This window comes from Heterodontus francisci, chromosome 17, assembly GCF_036365525.1.
Source record: "Heterodontus francisci isolate sHetFra1 chromosome 17, sHetFra1.hap1, whole genome shotgun sequence".
Classification (NCBI taxonomy): Eukaryota; Metazoa; Chordata; class Chondrichthyes; order Heterodontiformes; family Heterodontidae; genus Heterodontus; species Heterodontus francisci.
Genome location: NC_090387.1, coordinates 33,670,207 through 33,698,157, shown reverse-complemented (window position 1 = coordinate 33,698,157; position 27,951 = coordinate 33,670,207). Strand labels below are relative to the sequence as shown.

The following is a 27,951-nucleotide window of genomic DNA, read 5'->3' as shown; positions in this document are numbered from 1 at the left end:
CTAAGTAAAATAATAAACTACACTCCAACTTTCACGCACACACACACAAATGAGAATCACACACACACAAATAGGTTACAGAGTGGAGAAGAATAGATTGGTCGGATTAAAGTTGTAAAAATAAAAAAGAAGGGTATACAGTCTGTGGAGTCTGGTAATTCTGTTGTCTTCTGGCTGAACTCAATGGTCCTGAAGTTTCTGGCTGGTAAATGTGGCCAATTGGTTCAGGGTGTTCTTGGAGACAGTGATGCAGATGGTTTTCTTCCTGGGGTCTCTGTCTGCAGCAATGATAGGCTTGGATGGTAGCAGCCAGCAGGCCAGGTTCGGACTTGCTAGGTTGCCTGGAGAGCGAGAGAGAGCGACCCCACTTGGGTCCTTCACTGGTCAGTCGCTGGTGCTTGTCTGTCTGTAGAAAGAAAGAACAGCTAGTTTCACACATATAAAGAATCTACCACATGATGGCCCAGTGGATTCTCTCTTTTGCAACTTAATTAGATCAGGTCTCAGAATTCCAACTTCTCTCAGGTCCCATTGTTTCAGCGATTACCCCTTGTGTGGTCCATCTCCACCAGTGTTAATGTTCCAAGATTGCCTTTTTTTTTAGAACATTACAGCGCAGTACAGGCCCTTTGGCCCTCGATGTTGCGCCGACCTGTGAAACCATCTGACCTACACTATTCCATTTTCATCCATATGTCTTAATGCCTTATTAATGAAGACAAGGCAGGTAGCCCATTCAAAATTCTCAGACCATTGTTCTGGTTGGAGATTTTACCAGACCTACGTCTCCACCTCGATACATTGGAATGTCGGATATTTAGATACAAATTGCGGAGGCCATTTTAGCTGCTAGCAGTGACCTTTTATCAGTTCTTTGTCTCCTGCTTTCTTTTTAAAGTTTAATTCAGGTTTCCAACTGATGGATTATAAACCAATCATTTGGCATAGCACGAGTTCATGACAGTTTATTGGAGCACTGTGAATATTCATAACTTGGCATGCCTAATATATTTTCTTCATTACTGATTGTACAGCGTTGTATATTGTGCCTGGTGTAATTGTGTTTTTTTTGTGTGGGCGTGAAGGTAATGTCAGTATATAGTGTTTTAGTTCATAATTTTGTCATTTACAACTGATAGCATGGTGATTAAAACATAATGGATAACAATACTTCGGATGCTTGTTTCTGCTGGTTGCCATAACTATGCTTTGTACTGCCCTGTCTTCTGATAGCGGCAGTGCACCAGTGGAATTTTGCTGTTGAGTCTTGTGGAAATAATTTCCATGAAGAGGGTTTGTTAGTGACTTTTGTAATGTAATTGTCACATTTGAAATCATTTTTAAGGAATTGTCTGCATTTGTAGATACCTATTTATGATTTGTATCATTTTTTTCCTTCTGTTGGGATATTTTTTATTTACTGTTAAATATATATCAGTATTATCAGCATTGGCCCTTCAAGGTTGCTCAATAGAAAGAAGCCTTCATTCACTTTGGGAGTGGGCTTTGGTTTCTGTATACTTTATGCATTACAATTGGTCATTTTCATTATCTGTTTGGCTACAAGATTTTTTGGTAGTACTTTTTTGACATTTCTGGGATTTATATTAGCTTTGTGCTATTGTCTACGATTCAATGGAATGTTGCAAAAATTATTTACTTTCAGTGTCAATGTGTAAAGTACATTTCATTTAATTTAGTATGGTTCTGTCACAGAACATCTGTGGGTCCTTTCATGTCAGCATGTTGCTTGGATATAAGCCAGAGACCATCAATAACAGGTCGTGAGAGTAAGAGCCAAGTTTTTTGTGTGGATAAAGTTGCCCAGTGATATCTTGTGACAATTCATCTGTAGCTTCATTTGGCATCTTTTTTATTTGGTTTAACTTTTTATTTAATATTCTTTCTCCAAATTCTTTGTAACTTATTACATTAGATGGATAGTCATTTTCTTTAGGTGTCGGTATGTATTGAATACTATTATACCTTGTTAGAAATTGGAATTACCTCCAAACTTTCACACATGTGGGAGGTAGGGATAAAATTATATCTGCTGTATAGGGAATTCACTCCCAGGCCAAGTTGACTCCACAATTCCAGTATCAATATAACCTCAAAACCACCTGCTACTTGCATCCTCAAACTCTGCTCCAGTTCAAACTGTGGTGAAAGTCCGGGGTCAGGTCTCGACAAATGAGGAGCAAACCCAGGACTGCCTTTGACTCACCAAGACTTGGCTTCACATTCAGAACCTACGTGGCCCCACTGCTACCCACACCACAGCCTAGTTGCTCCAATCCAGCCTCAGCCATCAGTAAAATACAAAAACCTCTCTTGGGTTCAGACTCAAACTCAGACCAGCATGTCCAGGTTTTAATCCAAGCCATTACTTGATGAAATGTCTTCCTCAACACAAACACCTGGTAGAGATAGATTGTCAGAATTAGGTTTCATTTTCCTGATGACAGTAACAGATGGACTGAAAGTGATTTCTTAAATGGAGTGAGTGTGACTCAGAGTACAAGCATCTACATTGTTCACTGATGGGTATTACATTATTGTATATGGTTAGGTGGCAGTTACATTTTTCTTATGGAATCTTAAAATTGCTGGACATGGTTTTGCCTTTGACTAATGTATGATGACTTCCATTTTTTCCCTGATTTGTAAAAGCTTTGGAAGCAAAGGCCCCAGATTTCTCAACGGTTCTGCCTGACTCCCAAAGGAGTTCTCAGTCAGCCTTGTAAGGTGCATAGACTTCACCACCGGTGCCCCGGAGGTGAAGCCAAGGACAGGGACTTGCTACACCGTGAGAAGATTGATGGCAGAGCTGTGATACGGGGCCATATTTGACTCCTTGAGATATTTGCAAATAGTCCCTTATAAAAAAAGTAGCATTACACTGATCCTATCACACTATTGTATGGCTGTAGCATATTCAACGTAAATGTTTATACTGTACTTTATTATTGATAACCAAACCAATACCTAACTGGCAGCCACTCAAACAATAAGGTTCTCAGCTGTGTTATCATTGTTATATGAATATTGGGAGAAGTCTGGGTGTTGCATAAAGATTAGCAGTTGGTTCTTTTATTTTCGTTTTAATTCCGTTCTATTTGAATGAATGTCTCCTCTCTCAGAGTTCCTGAGTGGACTTTGAATAGCACATAAATCAGGGGTTCTCAACCAGGGGTCCATAACTTCCCTAGGAGTCCACAAGAAGGTTTCAAGGGATTTGCCAATGTGTTGGCAAAAGTAAAGGGGCCTGTGGAATTTTTGTAACAGGGAGGAGGACCTCAGAAACAAAAAGCATGAGAACCCCTGGCATAAATAAATCTATTTTTGTTTTAGAAAAGAGTAATTTAAATCCTGAGCTTTTGCTGATTCCGTGCCTTTACACAATGTTAGAAAACATTCATAAGGGTGTGTGTCTCATTGTAACATGTAGGACAAATCCTTTCCTGGCCCAGTGCCACTGGATCGAGAATGCTAAGCAAACCACTTGCAATTTTCTAATAAGCCACGCATTGCACCGGTGAGGTGGAGCCTGGGAAACCTCCACTCCAATGAAATGTATGATTCCTAAAAAAAACTGCTTGAATGGTTTCAGACATTTTTTATTCATTTATTAATTACAAATTTAATATTAATTTACATGGAAACAAAAACCCAAGACATGTAATTTCCCTTTTGCTGTTCTGCACTAGAATTAGCCAATAGATACTATTCAGTTGCCATAGTGGAGAGGTAAAATGTTATTCGCTAGCTTGTATTCAATTGTTCCCTTCTACCACCCCACTGCACTCCCACCAGTGTATATCCTATATCACCACTACCAACACATCATGACACAATGTTGAGTATAGTAAAACCAGCAGATTGGAGCAAATACAATTTTAGAAGATAATGCAGAATTTATATATCGATTACATATTGCATGTAGCAAAGGCAGAGTGGTTTTAATTGGGGATTTTAACTTTCAAATAGATTTGGATAAGCAGACTAGCACGTCAGAAAAGCATTGAATTTCTTGATTGTGTTCAGGATAGTTTTCTGCAATAATATGTCCTAGAATCAACAAGGGGGCATGTCATGATTAACAGTACATGAACATTTATCAATAGCAATAATAATATGATCAAGTTTAAGCTATTTGAAAGCGATAAAGGCAAAACAACTGCTAAGATTCTGGCCGTGAAATTGGCCACTGGTGCTGACGCTATGGAAGCCCTAAAGCCAGAGAATGGCGTGGACAGTGTTTCTGGCCACTTCTGGCATGGCCCGGGTGGAGCTCCGTGCTGGGAAGGGTGCTAACGTGAGCATCCCATGCCTGTGCTGGAAGCTTTTGATGTGGGTAGATCGTGATATCAAAGGTTGCAGACTACCCAAGATTTAAAGTTCAAACATGTCTCCACGAGTGCTTTCAGAGACAGAGTTAGAGAAGAGTGAAGACCCGAAACAATGGAAACCTTTTGAACTTCTTGATGGAGACAGTGGGTTGAAATTTATACTTCGGCGGCGGGTGAAAACAAAAGCAGCCCGCACATCATGGAGCCGCCACAATATTAAGCGCAGCAGCTCATTTAAATAGCATGGGCGACCCACCCCCAGCTTCCCCCCCCCCCCCCGATCACATGGAAAAGAAACTTGCAAGAGATATCAAAAGCAACATAACAAAAAATTACACTTACATTAGGGGAAAGAGGGCAGTCAGGAGCAATGTGGAGCCCTTGAAAAACGATAACAGTGATATTGTCAATGAAAATAAGGAAATGGTGGACATGTTGACTAATTACTTCACATCAGTATTCACAGTAGAGGAAGTGGTCGGCATGCCAGACATCCCAAGGAAACTAATACTGAATCAGGGATGTAATGCACCAAAATTAACGTAAGCAAAATAACAGTAATTAAGAAAATAAAGAGTGACAAATCCCCAGGACCAGATGGTTTTCATCCCAGAGTTTTGATGGAAGTAGATGAGAATATTGCAGAAGCCCAACAATAATCTTCCAAAGTTCTCTTGATTTAGGAACCATTCCTTTAGATTGGAAAATTGCACATGTCATTCTACTATTTAAGAAAGGAGAGAGGGAGACCAATTAGCCTAACATCTGTTATTGGGAAATTACAAGAGTCTATAATGAAGGATAGAGTGACTGAACACCTTGAAAATTTTCAGCTGATTACAGAGAGCCAGTATGGATTTGTAAAGGGTAGGGCATGCCCGACGAATCTGATTGAATTTTTGAAGAGGTAACTAAAGTAGTGGATGGGGGCTGGAATGTCTATTGATGTTATTTTTTTGGACATCCAGAAGGCTTTTGATAAAGTCCTTCATAAGAAACTGTTAGCTAAAGTTGAACTCATAGAACTGAAGGCAAATTATTGACCTGGTTAGGAAATTGGGAGAGCAGCAGAAGACGGGGGTAGGGATATTGGACAGGTACTTTAATTGGCAGGATGTGACTAGTGGTGTTCTACAAGGATTGGTGTTGGGGCCTCAACTATTCATAGTATTTATTAATAACTTATTTGAAGAAATAGAAAGCTACATATCCACATTTGCTGATGACACAAAGATAGATGCCATTGTAAGAAGCATAGATAGAAGTATAAAATTACTAAGAGATATTGATAAAGTGAATGGGCAAACATTGTCAAATGGATTTCAATGTAGGCAAATGTGAGGTCATCAACTTTGGACTTAAAAAGAATAGAAGAGTACTTTCTAAATGGTGAAAAGCTAAAAATAGTGGAGGTCCAAAGACACTTGGAGGTCCATGTACACAGACCATTAAAATGCCATGAACAGCTACAGAAAATAGTCAAAAAGGCTAAGAGGATGCTGGCCTTTATATCTAGAGGACTAGACTACAAGGTGATAGAAGGCATGTTACATATACAAAGCCCTGGTTAGACCACAGCTGGAGTATTGTGAGCAGGTCTGGGCACACCTGAAGAAGGATATACTGGCCTTGGAGGAAGGGTAGCGTAGATTTACCAGAATAATACCTGGACTCCAAGGTTTAAATAATGAAGTCATATTACACAAACTAGGGTTGTATTCCCTGGAATTTAGAAGGTTAAGTGGTGGGTTGGTCAAAGTTTTCAAGATATTAAAGGGAACTGATCAAGTAGATAGAAAGAAACTATTGGAGAAACTACTTGCGCTGGATGGACAGTCTAGGTCTAGGGGGCAAATTAGAGCCACAGGTTTCAGGAGTGAAGTTAGAGGACACTTTTACATGCAAAGGGTGGTGTAAGTTTGGAACACTCTTCCACAAATGGCAATTGATGCTCGATCAATTGTTAAATTTAAATCTGAGATTGATAGATTTTTGTTAGGTATTAAAGAATATGAGGCAAAGATGGGTAAATGGAGTTAGATCAAAAATCAGCCAAGATCTTATTGATCTAAATGGCCTACTCCTATTCCATTATTCCTATCACAGATCTAGGGCTGGATTGTGATCTGGCCAGGGCCTAATGGTAAAAACTACCTCTAGACAAGATAATTTATCTCCTATTGGTTACTGCTGAAAGAGTAGAGTAGGCTAAAGGAGATCAGTGATTGGATTGACTGGCTCCATTTTCTGATTTAAAAAAAAATAAGCTGACAGGTCAACAAGTTTCCATTTATAAAACACCTTTATTGCAAGAAAATATCCAAAGCACTTCACTGGAGTATAATGAGAGAAAAACTGACATCAAGCCAAAGAAGGAGATATTAAGATAGGAATTTGGTCAGAGGTAGAGTTTAAGAACGAAAGAAGGATCAAAGAGGTGGAGAGGATTAGTGAAGGAACTCCAGGACTTAGGGCCTAGACAACTGAACACACGACCACCAGTGGTGGAGTGAAGGGAATTGTGATGCACAAGACCATACTTGGAGGAATGTAAAGTTCTTGGGAGGGCTGTTGGACCCGAGGAGGTTACAGAAAGAAGGATGGGTAAGACCATGGAGGGATTTGAAACAGGGGATTTGAATTTCAAAATTGAGTCTTTGGTGGACCTGGAGCCAATGTAGGTCAGTGAAGACAGGGGCGCTGGTGAACAGGACATGATATGGATTAAGATACAGAAGCAGTGTTTAGAATTAGCTCAGGTTTATGGAGAGTGGAAGATGGGAGGCTGGCCAGGAGAGCATTGAAATATTCAAGTTTAGATGTAATAAAATCATGGATAACAGTTTCAGCAGCAGATGAACTGCTCTGAGTAGAAAGCCAAGGTTGCAAACAATCGAGTTCAGCCTCAGACAGCGGTCAGGCAGGGAGGATGATAGAGTCAGTAGCGAGGGAATAGAATTTGTGGTAAGGCTGAAGACAGTGCCTTCAGTCTTCAAAATGATTAATTGGAGAAAATTGAGGCTCGTGAAGGACTGAATGTTTGATGGACATTCTGACATTGGAGGCAGGAAGGGTCGAGAGATGTGGTGGTGAGGTAGAGCTGAGTGTTTGAGTGTTTCTAGCATACATACGGAACCTGATATATCTTCAGATGATGTAGTTGAGGGGCAGCATGTAGATGAGCGAGGGGACCTGGGGCACTCCAGAAGTAATGGTGTGGATGCGAGAAAGAATCCATTACATGAGATTCTCTAGAATGGATAGTTAAGAGTAGAATCAGGCAAGGGCAGTCCCATTCAGTTGGCCAAGAGGAGAGGCACTGGAGGAAAATGATGTGGTCAACCATGCCAAAGGGTGTAAAGAGATCTAAAAGGATGAAGAGGTTTAATTCATCATGGTCACCATCACAGAGGATGTCATTTGTGACTGATTAAAGCTAGGTAGAAGCCTGAATCACTAACTTTACTGAGGGAGAAGCTTCAGCTTTTCAGGCACCAACTAGTTCCTGGTGTAATTCAATCAGTTCTCAGAGACCTGAACTAGTAAAGAAGCCAAATATCTTTCCACTGGCCTGTGCCAAATCATAAGCATCAAATGTATCATCAACCCCAGTGATATTAAGAAAGGGTCAATCTCCTGATGTTTCTGAACAGCCTTATTTATGAAGGCATCATTTTGATTGGAGTAAGCTCTTTAGGCTGTTAGTTGTATATATTCCCTCGGACTGTGGAGTGTTGAAATCTGCTGCTGTCCAACACAGGTGCTCTCCCTGGAATTCTGTTCATCCACACAATCTGTTTTTGGAGTATCGGAAACATGCGTGGTTCCACTCAAGGCTCCCAGTATTTTATTCATAGATATAGAATGCCTGGCTGCACTGGTTCTGGTATAATTAGCAACTGTGGAACTATTTTCAAACCTTTGACTCTAATAACTGCAGGGCTACATTTCTCTAGTTCCAAAAGTAGGTTATTTTTAGCAAGTAGTAAGCAGCTAGTAGGGGCTATTCATTAAATACAGACCTTAGAGTTGACTAAATACTGGCTGTGCCCCAGTATTTGCCACACAGTTGGCTACTACCCATTGCCAACCTGCATACACCAAGGCCAAGAGTCATTATTAATAGTATTTTTCCATAGTAAATTATGTGTGAACTGTTTGACGTACAGAAATTGATATCTATTTTTGTTTAAATGTCATGAAAATTTGTTATTGTTGCAAGAATACACAAGACATTGCTCTAACTGGAAAAGGTTTAGATTTGAATTTTAATTTGTTTCAAATTAACAACTATGAATATTAGATTGTTACAATCATAATCAACACAAAATGATTGAAAATACCTTGAAGCTATTGTTCCAAGTAAAATTATTATCGCATCATTTAAGAACATAAGAAAAAGTCAAAGATAAGAAGAGGCCATTCAGCCCATTAACAAAATCCATTCAGTATTCTAATTCATCCACCCTAGCAGCCAAACACATTTTGATATCTGTCTTTAACTCCACTAGCGTATCTGGTAGATTATTTAACAATCAATTTTTTGTAAGGTCTGTGTTACATTTAGTGTGAAAATAGATAAGTCCCCTGGGCCAGATGGGATTTATCCTAGGATTCTCTGGGAAGCCAGGGAGGAGATTGCAGAGCCTTTGTCCTTGATCTTTATGTCGTCATTGTCGACAGGAATAGTGCCGGAAGACTGGAGGATAGCAAATGTTGTCCCCTTGTTCAAGAAGGGGAGTAGAGACAGCCCTGGTAATTATAGACCTGTGAGCCTTACTTCGGTTGTGGGTAAAATGTTGGAAAAGGTTATAAGAGACAGGATTTATAATCATCTTGAAAAGAATAAGTTCATTAGCGATAGTCAGCACGGTTTTGTGAAGGGTAGGTTGTGCCTCACAAACCTTATTGAGTTTTTCGAGAAGGTGACCAAACAGGTGGATGAGGGTAAAGCAGTGGATGTGGTGTATATGGATTTCAGTAAGGCGTTTGATAAGGTTCCCCACGGTAGGCTATTGCAGAAAATACGGAAGTATGGGGTTGAAGGTGATTTAGAGCTTTGGATCAGAAATTGGCTAGCTGAAAGAAGACAGAGGGTGGTGGTTGATGGCAAATGTTCATCCTGGAGTTTAGTTACTAGTGGTGTACCGCAAGGATCTGTTTTGGGGCCACTGCTGTTTGTCATTTTTATAAATGACCTGGAAGAGGGTGTAGAAGGGTAGGTTAGTAAATTTGCGGATGACATTAAGGTCGGTGGAGTTGTGGATAGTGCCGAAGGATGTTGTAGGGTACAGAGGGACATAGATAGGCTGCAGAGCTGGGCTGAGAGATGGCAAATGGAGTTTAATGCGGAAAAGTGTGAGGTGATTCACTTTGGAAGGAGTAACAGGAATGCAGAGTACTGCGCTAATGGGAAGATTCTTGGTAGTGTAGATGAACAGAGAGATATTGGTGTCCAGGTACATAAATCCCTGAAAGTTGCTACTCAGGTTAATAGGGCTGTTAAGAAGGCATATGGTGTGTTAGCTTTTATTAGTAGGGGGATCGAGTTTCGGAGCCACGAGGTCATGCTGCAGCTGTACAAAACTCTGGTGAGACCGCACCTGGAGTATTTCGTGCAGTTCTGGTCACCGCATTATAGGAAGGATGTGGAAGCTATGGAAAGGGTGCAGAGGAGATTTACTAGGATGTTACCTGGTATGGAGGGAAGGTCTTACGAGGAAAGGCTGAGGGACTTGAGGTTGTTTTCGTTGGAGAGAAGGAGGAGGAGAGGTTACTTAATAGAGACATATAAGATAATCAGAGGGTTGGATAGGGTGGATAGTGAGAATCTTTTTCCTCGGATGGTGATGGCAAACACAAGGGGACATAGCTTTAAGTTGAGGGGTGATAGATATAGGACAGATGTCAGAGGTAGTTTCTTTACTCAGAGAGTAGTAGGGGCGTGGAACGCCCTGCCTGCAACAGTAGTAGACTCGCCAACTTTAAGGACATTTAAGTGGTCATTGGATAGACATATGGATGAAAATGGAATAGTGTAGGTCAGATGGTTTCACAGGTCGGCGCAACATCGAGGGCCGAAGGGCCTGTACTGCGCTGTAATGTTCTAATTCTAATTTATATCATGACTACTCATTGTGAATAAATTCTATACAAAAGAAAAACTGGAAAAACATATTCTTAAAATATTTTTTCTATGAATTACTCAACAATTAAAGAGTTTTATGGACCCACCATGTTGTGCCTCTCCTATATCGAACAATAACTTCTGGAATTAACTGTGCAGATGGTCATCAAGGAAAGCGAGTAAGTAGATGAAAAAAATGATGCTGGTGCAGCAGGGAACCTTTTCTGAAGGTGAGTTTAAAGCTTTTTGTCAGGACAGAGAACATAACATTGTATTTAGGGAGGTTTACAATGATACTGGGTGCAGACAAGTGGAGAAATATTCAATACTCCAGCATAAATCTATGAACTCTAATGTGTGAGTGGGAACTGGAGAATGGACTGGAGACTGAATTATAGAAGAGGTTACACTACATGAGTTTTGTCTTGGCTTAGATATATAAAGGTACTTTTGATAAATACAGTTTGGCTATATTCCATTCAATGTTCATCCATTGAAACCAACTCCATGGGTAACTCACTCTCAGCAAAATGCAGCAATAAGCTCCAATACAAAAGCAAAATACTGCAGATGCTGGAAATCTGAAAGAAAAACAGAAAATGCTGGAAATACTCAGCAGGCTGAATTTTCCTGACCCATTGGCAACAGGTGGGGAGGTGGGAGGCTGCTAAAATGTCAGGGGAAGGCGTCGGGAGCAGAGTCTAACATCTTCCCACTGCCATGCCATTTTGCCAGTGGCTGGAAAGTTGGCAGCACAAACTGCCCATCAGGTGGCTAATTGAGTTACTTAAGTGGGCAATTAAGGCCAATTTCCCACCTCCAAGGGCATTTTTCTCTTGTCGGGAGGGCCTGCCAACACATAGGGAGACTGCCCAGTGAAACCTGCTGGCTTCAAAGTGTGATCCAGGGGTGGCGGTGAGTGCTCCTTTATGGACACTCCATGGCCCATGAAGAGGCCCCTCCCTCCCCCCCATGGCAATGGCTGCCACGTTAATGGCACTGCCAATGCCCAACGACCTCCCCCCACCCGATCACTGAGGCTGCCTGCCTGGCCCTGGCTGCCCTCAACCACACTTATCCCTCTTCGAGCGCACCATACCTTTGAGATACCCTCCCCCTGGTATTCCAGCCGCATTAGTGGCCACCACTAGCGATAGAACTGCTGAGACTGCTGAACTGCCGGCCCTCTGACTGGGCCAGAAGGTCTTAGGGGTGGCCTGCTGTCCTCAATTGGATGGCAGTCCCGATGGTGGCCACTTAATTGGCCACCCCGGCAATATGCCACCTCGAGTCCCGCCACCGGTTGAAGTGGGGCCGGCACAAGGCAGCAGTAAGCTCAAATATAAAAGCAAAATATTGCAAATGCTGGAAATCGGAAATAAAAACAGAAAATGCTGGAAATGCTCAGCAGGCTCAATTTTCCCGACCCATTGGCGACAGGCTGGGAGGTGGGAGGCTTACCTGAAAATTTAAACATTTAGAGAGCGGAGATTCTCCAGTCCCCCTCTCTAAACATGTACATTTCTAGGTTGGAAGAGAGTTCAGTCAGCCACAAAATTCAGTTTAGCAGGTCAAGCACTCTACAGACTTTCCACAGATGCTGCCAGACCTGCTGAGTATTTCCAGCATTTTCTGTTTTTATTGCAGCAATAGGCTGAATGTTAACCTTGCAAACAGTATCCAGTATGATATCAGTCAATGATCTCTGACATCAGAATACAACACCAGCCCAGGATCATTATAACACTATTAAGGTAAGTTACCTACTCCATTTTATTCTTCAATTACTCTCACTAGATTTTAACTGCAGATGCATTTATACTGCCAGTTTAATGCAGATGCAAAGCAATTTCCACTTTGCACTAATACTAAACTGGTAGTATAAATCTGGTTTCAGGGTCTCCATTGAAACCAAGTTAGACTTTTTGGGAGGCAGGGGTAGTCCACAATGTTTTGCACCTCATGGACCATAAATATATTGGACACCGGTTGATAGGTAAATTGGCCATTGTAAATTGCCCCTAGTGTAGGTAGGTGGTAGGAGAATTGAGGGAATGTGGGGATGTGGTAGGGAATATGGGATTAATGTAGTATTAGTATAAATGGGTGGTTGTTGGTCGGCACAGACTTGGTGGGCCGAAGGGCCTGTTTCAGTGCTGTATCTCTCTATGACTCTTGAATATTTTGTGCACCTATCTAAAAATTTAAACATTTAGAGAGCAGAGATTCTCCAGTCCCCCTCTCTAAACATGTACATTTCTATGTTGGAAGATAGTTCTGCCCATGCATGTATCCAGACGTGTGCGAATAACTCTCCTGAACAGGACAATTAAAGTTCTAGGCAGGAGCGAAGCAATGTAAACAAGGTTCTGCCGGGCTGGAACCCGAACTGTAGATATCAATTGCACACCAGTAGCTGTAACGTTAATTACTGACTAAACTTTATAATTAATCTACTCAATAACAACTTGTATTTATATAACACCTTTAACATAATAAAACGTCCCAAGGTGCTTCACATGAGATGTAGGTGAGGTTTTATATGATTACTTTTCATTTGTGTTCACTGGAGAAGGACGATGTAAGTGTAGAGATCAGAGAGGGGGATTGTGATATACTTGAACAAATTAGCATTGAAAGGGAGGATGTATTAGCAGTTTTAATGACCTTAAAATTGGATAAATCCCCAGTCCCAGATGAGGTGTATCCCAGGCTGCTATGTGAGGCAAGGGAGGAGATTGCAGGGGCTCTGACACAAATTTTCAAATCCTCTCTGGCCACAGGAGAAGTGCCAGAGGACTGGAGGACAGCGAATGTGGTACCATTATTCAAGACGGGTGGTAGGGATAAACCAAGTAATTACAGGCCAGTAAGTCTAACATCAGTGGTAGGGAAACGAGTGGAAAAAATTCTGAGGGACAGGATTAATCTCCCCTTGGAGAGGCAGGGATTAATCAAGGATAGTCAGCATGGCTTGGTCAGGGGGAGATCATGTCTAACAAATTTGATTGAATTTTTTGAGAAGGTGACTAGGTGTGTAGATGAGGGTAAAGCAGTTGATATAGTCTACATGGACTTCAGTAAGGCTTTTGATAAGGTCCCACATGGGAGATTGGTCAAGAAGGTAAGAGCCCATGGGATCCAGGGCAATTTGGCAAATTCGATTCAAAATTGCCTCAGCGGCTGGAGCCAGAGGGTGATGGTCGAGGGTTGTTTATGCGATTGGAAGCCTGTGGTGTACCGCAGGGATCGGTACTGGGACCCTTGCTGTCTGTAGTGTACATTAATGATTTAGACGTGAGCGTAGGAGGTATGATCAGTAAGTTCACAGATGACACGAAAATTGGTGGTGTCGTAAATAGTGAGGAGGATAGCCTTAGATTAGAGGATAATTTAGATGGGCTGGTAAGATGGGCGGAGCAGTGGCAAATGGAATTTAATCCTGAGAAGTGAGTGATATGATGCATTTTGGGAGGACTAACATGGCAAGGGAATATACAATAGATGGCAGGATCCTAGGAAGTACAGAAGTCAGAGGGACCTTGGTGTACTTGTCCATAGATCACTGAAGGCAGTGGCACAGGTAGATAAGGTGGTTAGGAAGGCGTATGCGATACTTGCCTTTATTAGCCAAGGCATAGAAAATAAGAGCAGGGAGGTTATGATGGAGCTGTATAAAATGCAAGTTAGGCCACAGCTGGCGTACTGTGTACAGTTCTGGTTGCCACACTATAGGATGTGATTGCACTGGAGAGGGTGCAGTGAAGATTCACCAGGATGTTGCCTGGGCTGGAGCATTTCAACTATGAAGAGGGAATGGATAGGCTCGGGTTGTTTTCCTTAGAGCAGAGAAGGCGGAGGAGCCTGATTGATATACACAAAATAATGAGGGGCATTGATAGGGTAGATAGGAAGAAACGTTTTCTCCTAGCGCAGGTGTCAATAACCAGGGAGCATAGATTTAAAGGTAAAGGGCAGGAGGTTTAGAGGGGATTTGAGGAAAAATGTTTTCACCCAGAGGATGGTTGGAATCTGGAACACACTATCCGAAGGGGTGGTAGAAGCAGGAACCTTCACAGCATTTAAGTAATATTTAGATGAGCACTTGAAACACCATAGCATTCAAGGCTATGGGCCAAGTGCAGGAAAACGGGATTAGAATAGATAGGCTTGATGGCCAGTGGACACAGTGGGCCAAAGGGCCCGTTTCTGTGCTGTATAACTCTATGACTATCAGAAAACAAAATATGACAATCTAAATAAGGAGATATCAGGCCAGATGACAATAGCTTTTTCTTTTACTTGGTTCATAGGATGTAGGCGTCACTAGCTAGGCCGGTATTTATTGCCCATCCCTAATTGCCCTTATGTTGATGGTGAGCTGCCTTCATGAACCACTGCAGTCCTTGGTCAAAGAGGTAGGTATTAAGGGGTGTTTTAAAGGAGGAAAGTGAGGTAGAGAGGCGGAGGGATGTACCCAATGAATTTAATTTATTACATTACTCACTGCATTTAATTAACTTCCTCACTGAGTTTCACAATTACTATACTAACTTATTCCTTTATTACATGAAGCCAGCAACTGAATTATCAACACTCATGCATTCAATAATTATAACCAGCATTACATAATTACATTAGCAAATTTAAATAATCTAGATATTAACTATTATATAAAGCAGAGTTCCTCACTTCAATTTAACAATTAAGTATTTGTCTGAATTTACTTTCTAACTTTGTGTATCAGTGTAAACTGTAATATTTTATCCATGAGTAATGCCATTGCATATCAACTTTCCCATTTCTCTTGATTGCCTTTGATAGACTTTTGGACACAATCTCCATCTTGAATATACTCATTGACTGAGCATCCACAGCTCTCTGGGGAAGAGAATTCCAAAGATTCACGACCCTGTGAGTAAAGAAGTTTCTCCTAATCACAATCCAAAATGACTGACCCTTATCCTGAAAAGGATTCAATAACTCTAGTCAAGTAAAACCCAAGTCAGTGTTTCAGTGAGATGTGTTCCATTGATCCAGGTGCAACTCTGACATCAGCTACATCAATACCATAATTTCCACAGAATAGACATTGTACTGTACCTTAACCATTCATCCATCCAAAACAATGACATATAAAATGTAGGTTAGATCAGAGGTTCTCAACCTTTTTGCTTCTGACAGCAGCCCCCCACCCAGTGTTATAAAATTCCAGTGACCCCCTGTATTACAGCACAAGTAATTTTTCTATGTGAAAATTATTTATACAATTACAAAAAAATGAATATTGCTGGTCTTTATATATGTTATGCTTGGTAATTTAATGTCGCTATAATTTGGAGGTTCATTGGACCATACTTTGCACAAATTACACATTCCGGGTTGAGGTGTTTCTTCACTTCCAGTACAAATAAAAACCGAAATTCAAATAGCTGCCTTCATATTTCCTCAATTTTGCAGGGTTAATTGTAGTTTTATGTTTTTTTTAAACTCATACCTTTATCTTCTCTGTGTTCTTCAGCCCTTATGGTTGAACTTGACAAAGGAAGTTCTACATCATTGCTCTGTGGGTTTTGTTATTTTGAAGCTGATGACCAAATTAAAAATTTACCCATTTGTAGTATTTATTGTATGCATTTGAAATGATTTTTCCCATTTTAATTTCTCTTGCTGCCACTTAAATGATTATTACACCTTGCATTGAGAGAGATAGTTTTATGTAACCTGAGAATGTGTTAATTTCTGGGCTTTAAACATGTAAATAAACATGCACTGAATAGGGATGGGCATAAATGCCATCCTTGCCCACATCCAAGAAACAATATATTAAAATTATCTCAGCCCTCACCTGAATGGCGAGTAAAGCATGATACCCCAACCTCAAATGGGCAAACATGTCATCAGATACCCTAGGTGGATAGTTTGATAAGTCATATCATGAATTGGCACTACATTAATTCCCAGTTCTAGGGAGGTGCAGCACAATGAGATGCCTAGTCCAACCTCCTGCCTCATGGGTTATTGGAGCGACTGCCTGCAGATGACTAAATAGTGACCCCAGCACAGCCGGAGTCTGGATAGGGGAAGGCAGAGGCCGGATCCACATGGGGTTGGGGGAAAGGGAGAGAAAGCCTGAGGTTCATCTTGTCCAGTTAACTGTCAACATCACCCCTCTCCACATCCCAAAGGGGAACAGGGACATGCATAGAAATCATGACCTTGCTGTCTCTAGGTCAGTTACTAGGACTATCCCCACACACCGCTGTCTGGCTCCAGATGCATTCTTCAGCTTTGCACTCTGTTTTATAACAACTCCCCTTTTCAAACAATGCATTGCTGCTGCTGATAGCTTTCAGTCACTGTCCTAAACCACATGGGCACTGTGGGGCTATGCCAGTTTGAGTGTAGGTCCTGCCATGTTTCATATTACTTTTGCTTACACATTGTCATACCCCTTTAAACTTTCTCAGACCTCTAGGAGGCCATGGAACCCTGGTTGAGAACCACTAGATTAGATATTGATTACATTCATTCATAAAACTGACCAAGCCTTTGTCCTTGAGATGGCACTTGTATGTTTGAATATTTGTTTAAAATGAGTTGGTACAAGTTGTTGTATGCTAACATTTAGTAGCTCATGTAGCAGGATATACAAGATTTCAAGAAACATGTAGATTCAACAAAGGGCTATACTTTATATTTAAAAAGTTACAAATCTCAACATGAAACATTAAAAAGTAGAGGTAATGGTTATTATAAAAATATAGTACTGGCTTGTTATTTGTACCCGTCTATCAATAGTGGTCAAGTCCTGTGATTACTTCCCTTTTTGGGCTCTTCTGCTGTATCCCTAGATTTTACAGATAACTCGCTCATTGAATATTCAAAATTTAGTCGTTCAGCAGGACAAAGCCTAGATTTGGAAGTCAGGGTGATATGAATCTACACAGATTTTTACAAAGTGGCTGTATTATATAGGCATTAATAAATACCAATGCTCCTGCTCAGCCATAAAGCTATTTTAAATCAAATTTCTATGAATTCATTGATATAATACAAGAGTTTCAGTCTTTGCCCACTATATTTTATCTATGCAAATGTTTTATGCCCCAATTCCATTGTATTTCTTTTATCAGGCAATATTAAGTTGTTTGATGATTGACATCCATTCATTAGTAAAAGGAATAACTGGACAGAGAAATTGTGCAATATGAAGATTTTAATCAGAGCATAACATTGCTGACCAGTGGACAATGCACTTGAATAACTCCATTGTGAAACCTGAATTCATATGTCACAGATTATGCTGGTGTTATATCTCATTGTTGCTGGAGTTACTCTACTAATCGGTTAGATTAAAATTTCTTGAAAATATATGGTGCATTTCTTAAATCTTCATTTGCAGTGCCGATGAGGTGTACCAAAGCTCTATTAGAATATGTTCAGTGACCAAAGACTGAAGATATCTTATCCACAATGCTTTCACAATACCAGTGTTTGTTAATTTTCCTGCTATCAGCAGAGACACAAATACTGGTGTTAATCAACTTCGGCAACAGCTAGCAGTAAACAAGCTCTATTTAATTAAATTATTCTACAGATTTCACACAATTTCATTCTCAACTTTTAAAAAATGTTTTATCTTTTCACTCATTTAATTTCTGTCCTCTTGTCCTACTGACCTCACTTACCTTGAAGTAATATTTTCGGTTCTCTACTGTTTAATGTTTGAGATACCTCAATGTAGCCCTGTTTAGCCTTCTATTCTTTAGACAGTGAAGCGTAATCTTCTCTAGCCTTTTTTCATAGCTCATCCTGTTTATACAGGATCATTCTTGGTGGTTTTCTCTGCATCCTATCCAAAAGCTGTACAGTAGAACCTGTTTATTATGGTCACCCAAAAGACTGGCCCAATTGGTTACGACAAGGATCACAAAATGTGGCTACAACAGAAAGGAATCACATTAGAGGTGATCACAAAGTAGAGGTTATTATGTTACATCCCTTTGCAGTGTAGTGACCTAAACTTACACAGTAGGCCAAATGTAGTCTGATCAGTGTATAACATTTTTCTTATCTTAATGTACAATCTCCTGGCCATTCACCCAAATTTTGTTTTTAATTGCTTCTCTACATTATCTCAACATTGAGAGTACCAAGTCAAACCTCAGAAAGAATAAATCCCATGTTGAATATCAAGTTAAAATATTAATAGTTGAATGAAATTAATGGCAATGGCTATGGTGAAAAGCTATGCTTCGTTGAGATGCTGTTTGAATATGTTTGGTGGAAGGAAGTCCTAAGGAAAATGTTAAACTTTTAAAAATGTGAGCTTAGACAATTAGTCATAAATTGAAACTTCATAAAAATACTAATCCAAACAAGCAGCAGATATCCAGCCTTCCAAATCAGGAATGCGTGTTTAAATCCCCAAATAGATGGATGTCATCTTAATTAGGCAATTTATTAGGGGAACTTTGGGGGGTGTGCTGCTTTGGGAGTGAGGTACCAAGGACAACCTCCTGACACAACACGATGTACATCTTACCAACTGATTTGCCATCATTACAACTGCAAAATCCATGCCAAACTATCAGTATTTGCCATCATTACTGCGAAACTGACAACATTTCTGGCATCCGCACAAGTACAGTTAAATTTGAAAGTTCAGAAGTTGTCACTGATTCCCCGCTCCTCCACAGGGAGTGCTGTTGAGGTACTTGCAGATGGAAATCAATTAGAAATCACTGATTTGATGGGAACTATTTCTTTGTGCTATTAATTTCACTGTAAAAACCCTTAAAAATGTTATGCCTTGTTGAATCAGGTATAACTGGTTTTGTAATGGTGCACTAAGTCATAATTACTGTTGAACAATCTCTCTGGCCCTGAAAAGCTAATTTTATATTTGTGGAATATTCTCTATTCCATGATAGAAATTGCATAGATTTTTTTTTCAAATTGATATTTCAACTTCTACCTTAATCCCATGTGTATTCCACAATCTTTATTTCACTTTCTGTAAAATTATAAAAAGCAAACGATAAAACCTGCTTGTTACTGCTTGGTTTGTTATCTGCAAGAATTCTTCAATGTAATCAGCTGCTTAGCCTGCTTGATGACCAGTGTTGCTGGATATCAGAGATCCCCTACAGCTAGCACTAGAATGAAATCATCAGTAAAGGTGAAATCTACACTGCAGAGTTTGCTAGGTAGCTGTGGGCAACTTTCTTCAAGGTCAGTGGGGAACACTTACTTCACTGCTTACCACCAAATCCCAGCCAACATTAAGCACCAGTAGCAGTGATACAATGAAAATATCCGTAACCCAAATTGCCTTGAAATTCTACTTGGTAGATAAAACATTGTACTTAGGAGTATAATAAAGGCTTTCAGCATCAATATGGATAGTAATAGCTTGGAGTTTTTCATTAATAAAAGTCAGTGCAGATCAGTGCATCTCCTCTTCCATCTCCCACCCCTTACCAAAATCTGTTTCCACTGCATTATGCTCAGCAAGATGGACCAGTCTATGTTTGGGATCTCAAAAACAGGAATATAAGCAGTTCTGATGCACAAGTGACTGGTGTTAGATGGCAGGTGTGGATCTTGACTGAAGATAGGATCTTGCTCAGCCATGATGCTCATCATCACCCAACATCAAGGCTCACTCATGAATAATTGCCAATTGGGGAATGTAGCTGGGTACCTGGTTCCTGTAAAATTGTACATAACCAAGAAATAAATGATTTCAGGAGGAGAGCAGAAATTTGGAGAGAAGTGTTTTAAAAACACACAAATCTATTTTTCTTTGTTATTCTGGATTTTGCTCTTCTCTATCTGCTACATAATACACTGGGGGAAAAGTAGTGTGTTTTTATACTTACAAAAACATTTTGGGGTTGAATTACTCAGCCAGTGATCTCCTGCTGTGTCTCTGGCAGTAATCCATGGGAACAACCTGGATGCAAGCCAGGACCTTAATATGTGGCACAGCATATTTGGGGCGGCACAGTGGTTAGCACCGCAGCCTCACAGCTCCAGCGACCCGGGTTCAATTCTGGGTACTGCCAAAGACTTGCAGGTTGATAGGTAAATTGGCCATTATAAATTGCCCCTAGTATAGGTAGGTGGTAGGGAAATATAAGGACAGGTGGGGATATGGTAGGAATATGGAATTAGTATAGATAAATAGTATAATGTAGGATTAGTATAAATGGGTGGTTGATGGTCGGCACAGACTCGGTGGGCCGAAGGGCCTGTTTCAGTGCTGTATCTCTAAACTAAATATGCCTGTTCCCTTCCTTTACACTGAGTGTTTCCCCTTAGCTTTGTAAGGGGAGAAGCCTCTGTTCACCTCTTATAAACCCAGTAATGCAGAGAGAGCAGAGCCAGGGCAGAGACTCTATGCTGGGAATCCTGCTTCCCTCAGCTGAGTGAAAGCTGGCCTAAAGTTGGAGGCTGGTACATCCAGTGAGATAAGATACATCAGCCTCCAGAAGGGGCTTTAGTTAGGAGTTGGAATATCCCAGTCAAGGCAGTAGCCTGAGTCCCTAAAGGTTAGGCATATCTTTAATTGTCTTCCTGAGTTTTCTCTCCTTTTCTCAAAAGCCTGCTGAGTGATATGATCATATAAAACTGAAGACCAGAAATCTCTCTTTTCTTTTAGGTAAAGACATATTGACTTGTGGCATCGTGTCTGGACAACCTCTCCTTGGTTTTGTTGAAGCTATTTTTAAAACAAAAATCTTTGTATGTAGATCTTCAAGTGACTAAGGGTGAATTACGCCATAGATCACAATCTTGCAAGTGCAGTGTAGCATGAACAGTTTAGGCTAACACAAAAACACTGTATATTAAATCAGTAAAATTTTGAGAGCAAATAGAAGCAAAAGAAAGTTACTGTTAGCACAAGTATTGACAGCAATTTTGACAACCCCTTCATGCAAGTTAAAAAAAAAACTAAAACCTTACTGTCTACTAGTTTCCACCAAGATTTCACCCTGAGTAAACTTCTCCAGTTTATCTTTAACAAAGCAGTTGTTATTCAGCGGCACAATGATCGGAATTTGGTTGGTGGGAGGAAGGAATCACTTGTTCTCCTTCAAGCTGTATTCTTGGTCTTTGATGCAAGCTTCCTTCTTTGGAGGCAGCCATGAGAGGAAGCTCCCAAGTTTGAGGAGGCAATACTCTTTATCCTCCTGCTTGTACCACACATTCGCAGTAGCATTCCAGTTCGACTGGATCGTGTTCACCTTTCAGGTACATGCAAAGATCAAGTCTGCTTTCTCAGGTTTTGCAAAGCACTGCAAGTCTCCTTCATTGAAGAGTAGGGATCTTCATGTTCTAATTTTCACCCAATCAGTACATATATTTGTTCTACCATTTTAGTACTAGATGTTTCAGAGTTTACTTCTAGCATAGTTGACAATAGTTACTGTCATAACCATCATAGCCCAAATTGATACAACTTTACTGGTAAAAGATACCAACTGCAAGTCTCAATCAGCATAAAATTACTTGGAGATCTGATACGCCAATAAGTAGTTCATACCTATTTTCATTCCTAAAATAAACCACATAGTGGCCACACCTTCAGCTTGTTACAAAGTGGGAAGTCCTGTTGATCTTGTATTTCAAAATATATGTCAAGACATGGGGCAGCAGCCAGCCTCCTCATGTTTGGAAAGAAGAGACATTCTGGAGAAGGTCTTTGAGCAGCTCTTGCATTGGTATCTCTTCACATCTGAGTGTGTCTGCAGATGTGCTCGGAGGTTTGAGCGATCTGCAAAAGCCCTACTACAGTGAGGACAGGCAAAAGGCTTCTCCCCTGTGAAGAGTAAGAATACAGATACATCATTAGCTATGAAGGTACCACAACCATCCATAGCAAACAGGATGCACGATTTTTTATCTTAAAGAAGAATGGACAGGATTGTAGATTAACACATTATAAATGAGACACTAACTTTCCACTTCATCTATAAGTGACACTGATTTTCTCTCAGCTCCATATAACCACTCCAAAATAGGAGTGACAGAAAAGCAATTTGCACACAGATCTTTGCCAATTCCAATTCATAACCAGACACTAGGAATACAAGTGTGGCATTCTCAAATTTCTTCCTTCTTGTTAGGAGCTCCCTTTCCACAACTGAGTACCTCCCAACTTCAGATCTAAGGTCAGGAAACACTTGCACCCCCATTCTGTGATGCACTGTGTTAGTACACTAATGTTCTGCATCACAAGCCGAACGTTACAAATCATTAAAAAATCACTTGAACTGGAATAAAATCCAGAAAATAATTCATTAGTTTAACTGTTATATAGTTCATTTTAAACAATTTTCTCTTACATCATTTATAAATGTATCTATGTGCCATTTTGTGCATTTTGGGGTTTGCTTGCACAGGGGAAGAAACTTTGATTCAGTGCTTAATTGTAATCTTGAGAATTTATGTTGACCATCTAAATATCACTACTGATGGCACACTCCTCCATTTTTAGAGCTTAGGTAACTTCTGACTAAATAAATTCTTAGTGAAAATACAGTTCACCTATTCAGTTGTCCTTTAAAACATCATCTCACAAAGTTTGTGCTGTCCTGCTAGCAAGCAGTGCTTTTAATATCACTCTTGTGCATGCTTAAGAGGTGCTGTTTGTAGATGAAGCATTCAAATAATTTTATTCAGTTATTTAAGGAACTGCCAGATTCCTAGAGAAGACCCCAAATTAGGATGATTGAGCTTTTCCCTGGAAGTATTTATTTAAATATAGAAAGCAACATAGTGATCTGGGTGAAGTTCATAGCACACCAATTTTCAACAGAATTGCTATTGGATGACTTGCTGTACAACATGTTATACAATTTTAAAAAAGGTCTTTGCTCTCTGCTATCTCCCACACACAATGATTCACAACTGTATCAGTAAAATCCATGGGTGATATTTCTAGGAGGATGGGAAAGACAAAAAATAATTGTGTGGCTTGTTGCTTCAAGTTTATTCCTTTATCATTGTAGTATTTTGCAACATTGTGAGGTGCATCTTTTTGGATTTCTGTTTCTACCTCAGAGGCTGCATTGTTTAATCTTAACCTCGGGAAGGAAAAACAAAGGTCAATTCTCCTTCCTCTTTTGGAAAGCGCTAAGCCTGCACTCTGCATGATGCTCTTCTGATATCACATCCAAGATTGGGTACTCCGTTCACATTAATGCAAAATTCTTGTAGCACCAAGAGTTTAAAGATAGTAATGAACATTCATGAGGGAACTTTTGCTTTATGTCTGATGAGGGAAAAAAATAGACAAATGCTTTAGAATCAGCACAATTTTTCCCCCCTAGTGTACTGCCCACCAGTGCTGGTTACCTTCAGTCCCTTGCCAAAGTGGCACTTTTATGTCTACATGGTGAGTGTTGGTAGGCAATTCTACTATGGGATAGGGGGAAAAAAGGATGGCATCACAGCTGAACCCAATTCTGTTCTCATCCTCATTGATCACACATGAACTTTCCAGTAGTCGGACTTTCCAGAAGTAGGTACCTGGTTGTATCTCTCCCCTTTCCCCAACACTAGTTTTTTTTTAATTTGTACTTACCCGTATGTGTTCTGATGTGCCCCTGTAAAAGCCATGGTCTAGAGAAGGCTTTGCCGCAGATTTTGCAGACACAAGGCAGTGTGTGTGTTCTTATGTGCATCTTCAATGCACCCAGGCTGACATATTCCTTATCACAATACTTGCAGTTAAAGTACTTTCTAGTCTGTGATTCACAGTGAAGCTGTCTGTGTTTAGAGAGCCCAGATAAAGTGTTGTACGCCTTGTGACATTGAAAACATTCAAACTTCTCCAGGATTGCTTCAGCAGTGCTTTCAACCTCAAGGATTTTTTCTTCTGTGTTGCTGTCTCCTTTAAATGTGCCATTGTTTGTGGCTCTTCTTTTGGCGTTTTTGGAAAGGGACAGGTTAAGGTCATTCACTGTATCCCTTAGTGGGGTGCTGCTGCCTCTGACAGCCGTACATTCCTTAACGCTGATCTCCAGGCTTGGTTGGCTGCTGAATGGTGTTTCTGTTCCAATGTCAGTATTCGGGGGAGGGGGCAGACACACTCGGAGACTGATAGGAGCCCTGTCCCACAGTCTTGGCGGGTCACAAATGATGGGAGCGAGCACTTCGGGCTGTGGCATCAGTGGAAATGTCAAACCCTTATATAAATAGGGTGAAATGGCTGTTGCTGAAAAGAAAGAAAAATCTCAATCATGCGAGTTATTTTTAGTCTGATAGGACTTTGAGGAATCCTATTTACTGAAGGTTGTAAAGATTGGCTTCTACACTGCCTTGTTCATTTACATGTCTATAACTAACAATAAGAACAAGCAATATTCCATCTGCATAATACAATTAAATTCCAACTATATAAAAACAAACAAGTTGTTTAAATTTCAGAAAATTGAGACTTCACATCAGTGACTTCACTAGCCCCACAAATCAATATCCAGCAAGGGAGTATTTCTGTTAATTGTGTTAAAGTTACATTGTAAATTACTTTTGATGGAGACCTGTTTTTAATTTACTTAGGTTAATGCAAGTTCTTTTTTGCTGAGATTACACATATATACCCAGTTTGTAGTTAAGATTACACAGCCATCTGCTGAAAGGCATCTCTTATTTCAATAATCCAGCAAGGCACATTGTTAAAATGCAAACACAGCATAAAATGTTTTACATTACAGTAATTTGCATTTTGAATCAAAAAGAAACAACTTTGTGGAAAATAGATTATGTGTTTAATGTGTTGTTAAATGTGCATCTTAGATTACAGTGATTCACAAGTCATAGCGGAACACTAATAGAAAATTCAAAGAGGAAACGTTTTCCTATTGTGTAAGGTTAGTGACCACACAGGCCTCAAACCTGAGACTGGACAAGAGTGGATATTGTATACACAACACAGATTTGCATTCTAGAAATCTAGGGGATGGAGTTATTCTGGTAACATCCAAGTTTAGATTTAGATTTTAGATTTAGAGATACAGCACTGAAACAGGCCCTTCGGCCCACCAAGTCTGTGCCGACCATTAACCACCCATTTATACTAATCCTACACTAATCCCATATTCCTACCACATCCTCACCTGTCCCTATATTCCCCTATCACCCACCTATATTAGGGGCAATTTATAATGGCCAATTTACTTATCAACCTGCAAGTCTTTTTGGCTGTGGGAGAAAACCGGAGCAGCCAGCTGAGTATTTGGTAGGAAGAATGATAGAAATAAATTGAGAGCATCCATTCACAGAGAGAAAATGTCATACTTATATGATAGTGCACTCCTTGTAAAAGGTCTTTAGAAGAAAGTGATCACAATAGGCATGAGAACATTTGGGAGTGGAGAATAATGAATAAAGCCAAACAAAAAGTCTACTGATAATCATTTTCACTCCTTTGAAAAGAGTTTTTTTCTCTTTTAAACATTTTTTAAAAAAAAATCATTTCAAAAATGTCAAAATCCTGCAACTCCCTTCCGAACAGCACTACACAGTGTGTAGTGTACCTACACAGTTCAAGGCGGCAGCTCATCTTTACCTTCTCAAGGGCGATTAGGGATGGGCAATGAATGCTGCTGGCTTTGCCAGCGACGATCACGTCCCAAGAACGAATACATAAAAATTATAAATTTAAAATGATAAAAAGTGAAACATCGTTTTTAAAAGCAAAATTAGAGAATACAGAAGCAATTTATCATATGCCTCAAGTAAAAAGTTACATTTTTGAATTTGGTAAGAAATTGCGTTGTCATTAAAAGATTGAATTAAAAGCTACGATCCTGAACTTCACTTTCGCGAAAGAACAGATCTGTCAATTACAAGCCCAGATTATTTTCCTACATACTATCTGTGGCGGTATTAATAAAGAAATGAGCTGTGCAATATGCATTGTTATTCATATTTTTCCAACTGCAATTAAAGGTTATCTAAACATTAAAAAAATAGCCCTCGTTATGTCTCCCTGGTATAGGAAGTGACCCTGGACATTTAGCAAAATTTTACAGCAAATTTTTCATTTACAATAACTCCGTGTAAGGGATCAATGTACCTTTTGGTAGTTCCCCACAAATTAAAGCGGAAGTCTAGTGTGGCACACGAAACAAGCATTTAAAAATAAACTACACAGGGGATTTCTGAAGTTGTAGTTTTGTTGCGCTGAGCTGAGTTTTAATCAGCGGAGAGGACAACAAAATGCTTAGAGCCCAAACAAGCTCGTTGCCTATTTAAGACAATACAAGTCCTGAACTGGAGGAGCGAGCATGTGAATAAGAATGAGAAGCCTTGTGTGAGGCAATGCACCTGCTGGGTCTCTCTCTATTTTACAAGCCGCTCTTCTGCAAACTCTATTTGCTGAACAGTTCCACTGAACACAAAACCTTTCTTCAGTTTTAACCGGGAAAGAAAACGCCTACGGTCACGCCGTGCCGTTATATAAATATCAGGCATTGCAAATTGTTAACTTTAAAAATAAAGCCTTGCAAAGTAAATTAAAACAGTCCGTTTCAACAGAAGCCAAACAAGTAACTGCAATATAATAAATTACAAGTACGTTAAAAATAACTTCAAAAGCTTATTCGAACTATAAGTAACGGTTTTAAAACTTTATTACCATTCTGTATCTCCAGTTGGCTGTAGTTGGGTTTTTTGGTGCTGCAGTGTTTCTTAATCAGGAAAGAACGGGGCATGACTGCTGCTTTTCTTCTTCACACTGAGGGCATTCAGTCTCAATTCCTTTCAAATCTGAAATCCACTAGCTGAGATCTCCAGATGGGAGAAATAAAAGTGACATGGATAACCAGTGGAAGAACAAGTGGAATGGGAAACCCAAAGCCAGCCTATTCCTCACTTGTGGAAAATATCTGAGCGTCAGGTGCAAGGGGGGAGAGGGGGGGTCAGATCTTATTAACATAGACCTCCCGCCGAGCCAATTAGAGAAAGAGCCTGTCCTGGGGGGGAGGAGCTAGGCTCTGTCCATTATCCTTCCCATCAGAACAGGTGCATCCCAGAGCTGGAGACTGAGAGCGTGAACTCAGGACGTCTCCTTAAGCGAAATGACCCGGCAAAGGATTTCACATTGCACAAGCACAAAAATTAACATTACAAAACAGGTGAAAAAGATGGTCACAGTTTTGAAAGCCATTCTGTACTAATTTCCTATCAAAAATGCAGTTCAATTACTGGTAACAAATATATTTGCAATGCTACTGGGAAATATATTTTAGATTTTCTATTAATCATTTTTCTTTGCAGCGTTATGTCATCTTACAGACATCTAGGCAACTGTATTACTTTGAATGAAAATAGTTAAGCCAAACATAACTATAGTGAAATAAAGTATTAAGATCCCTTTCAAAATAATTGTTTTACAGTTGCAGCATAACATGGTATAACATTGTGTCGGACACCTTCATCTGAATTTTCCACTTC

The 27,951-nt window shown here is 40.1% G+C and overlaps 1 protein-coding gene across 6 annotated transcripts; it reads right to left on the bottom strand.

Annotated features, from left to right (window-relative positions):
• Nucleotides 1-27,520, bottom strand: snai3 (snail family zinc finger 3). Of its 6 annotated transcripts, none has more exons than XR_010976667.1 (4): nucleotides 27,134-27,520; nucleotides 24,077-24,709; nucleotides 22,034-22,309; nucleotides 1-406 (listed from the first exon to the last, which is right to left on the bottom strand). XR_010976667.1 is itself a non-coding variant. In XM_068049242.1 (3 exons), the coding sequence occupies exons 1-3, from the start codon at nucleotides 27,207-27,209 to the stop codon at nucleotides 22,128-22,130; spliced, it is 891 nt and encodes a 296-aa protein (XP_067905343.1). In that variant the 5' UTR covers nucleotides 27,210-27,520; the 3' UTR covers nucleotides 21,557-22,127. The 6 variants fall into 6 exon arrangements, 1 of the variants encoding a protein (XP_067905343.1); XR_010976665.1 differs by lacking the exon at nucleotides 1-406 and adding an exon at nucleotides 16,075-18,422; XR_010976666.1 differs by lacking the exon at nucleotides 1-406 and adding an exon at nucleotides 16,075-18,422 and having other exon boundaries at nucleotides 22,073-22,309.
• Between the last annotated feature and the right edge of the window lie 431 nt (nucleotides 27,521-27,951).

What these genes read in the sequence shown, in the direction of transcription:
- snai3 (XM_068049242.1), bottom strand. Translation starts at nt 27,209, where the DNA reads ATGCCCCGTTCTTTCCTGATTAAGAAACACTGCAGCACCAAAAAACCC. An exon ending in CCAACTGGAGATACAGAATG is followed by an intron (nt 24,710 to 27,133) that starts GTAATAAAGTTT and finishes CTTTCTTTTCAG; the next exon opens with CAACAGCCATTTCACCCTAT. An exon ending in GCACATCAGAACACATACGG is followed by an intron (nt 22,310 to 24,076) that starts GTAAGTACAAAT and finishes TACTCTTCACAG; the next exon opens with GGGAGAAGCCTTTTGCCTGT.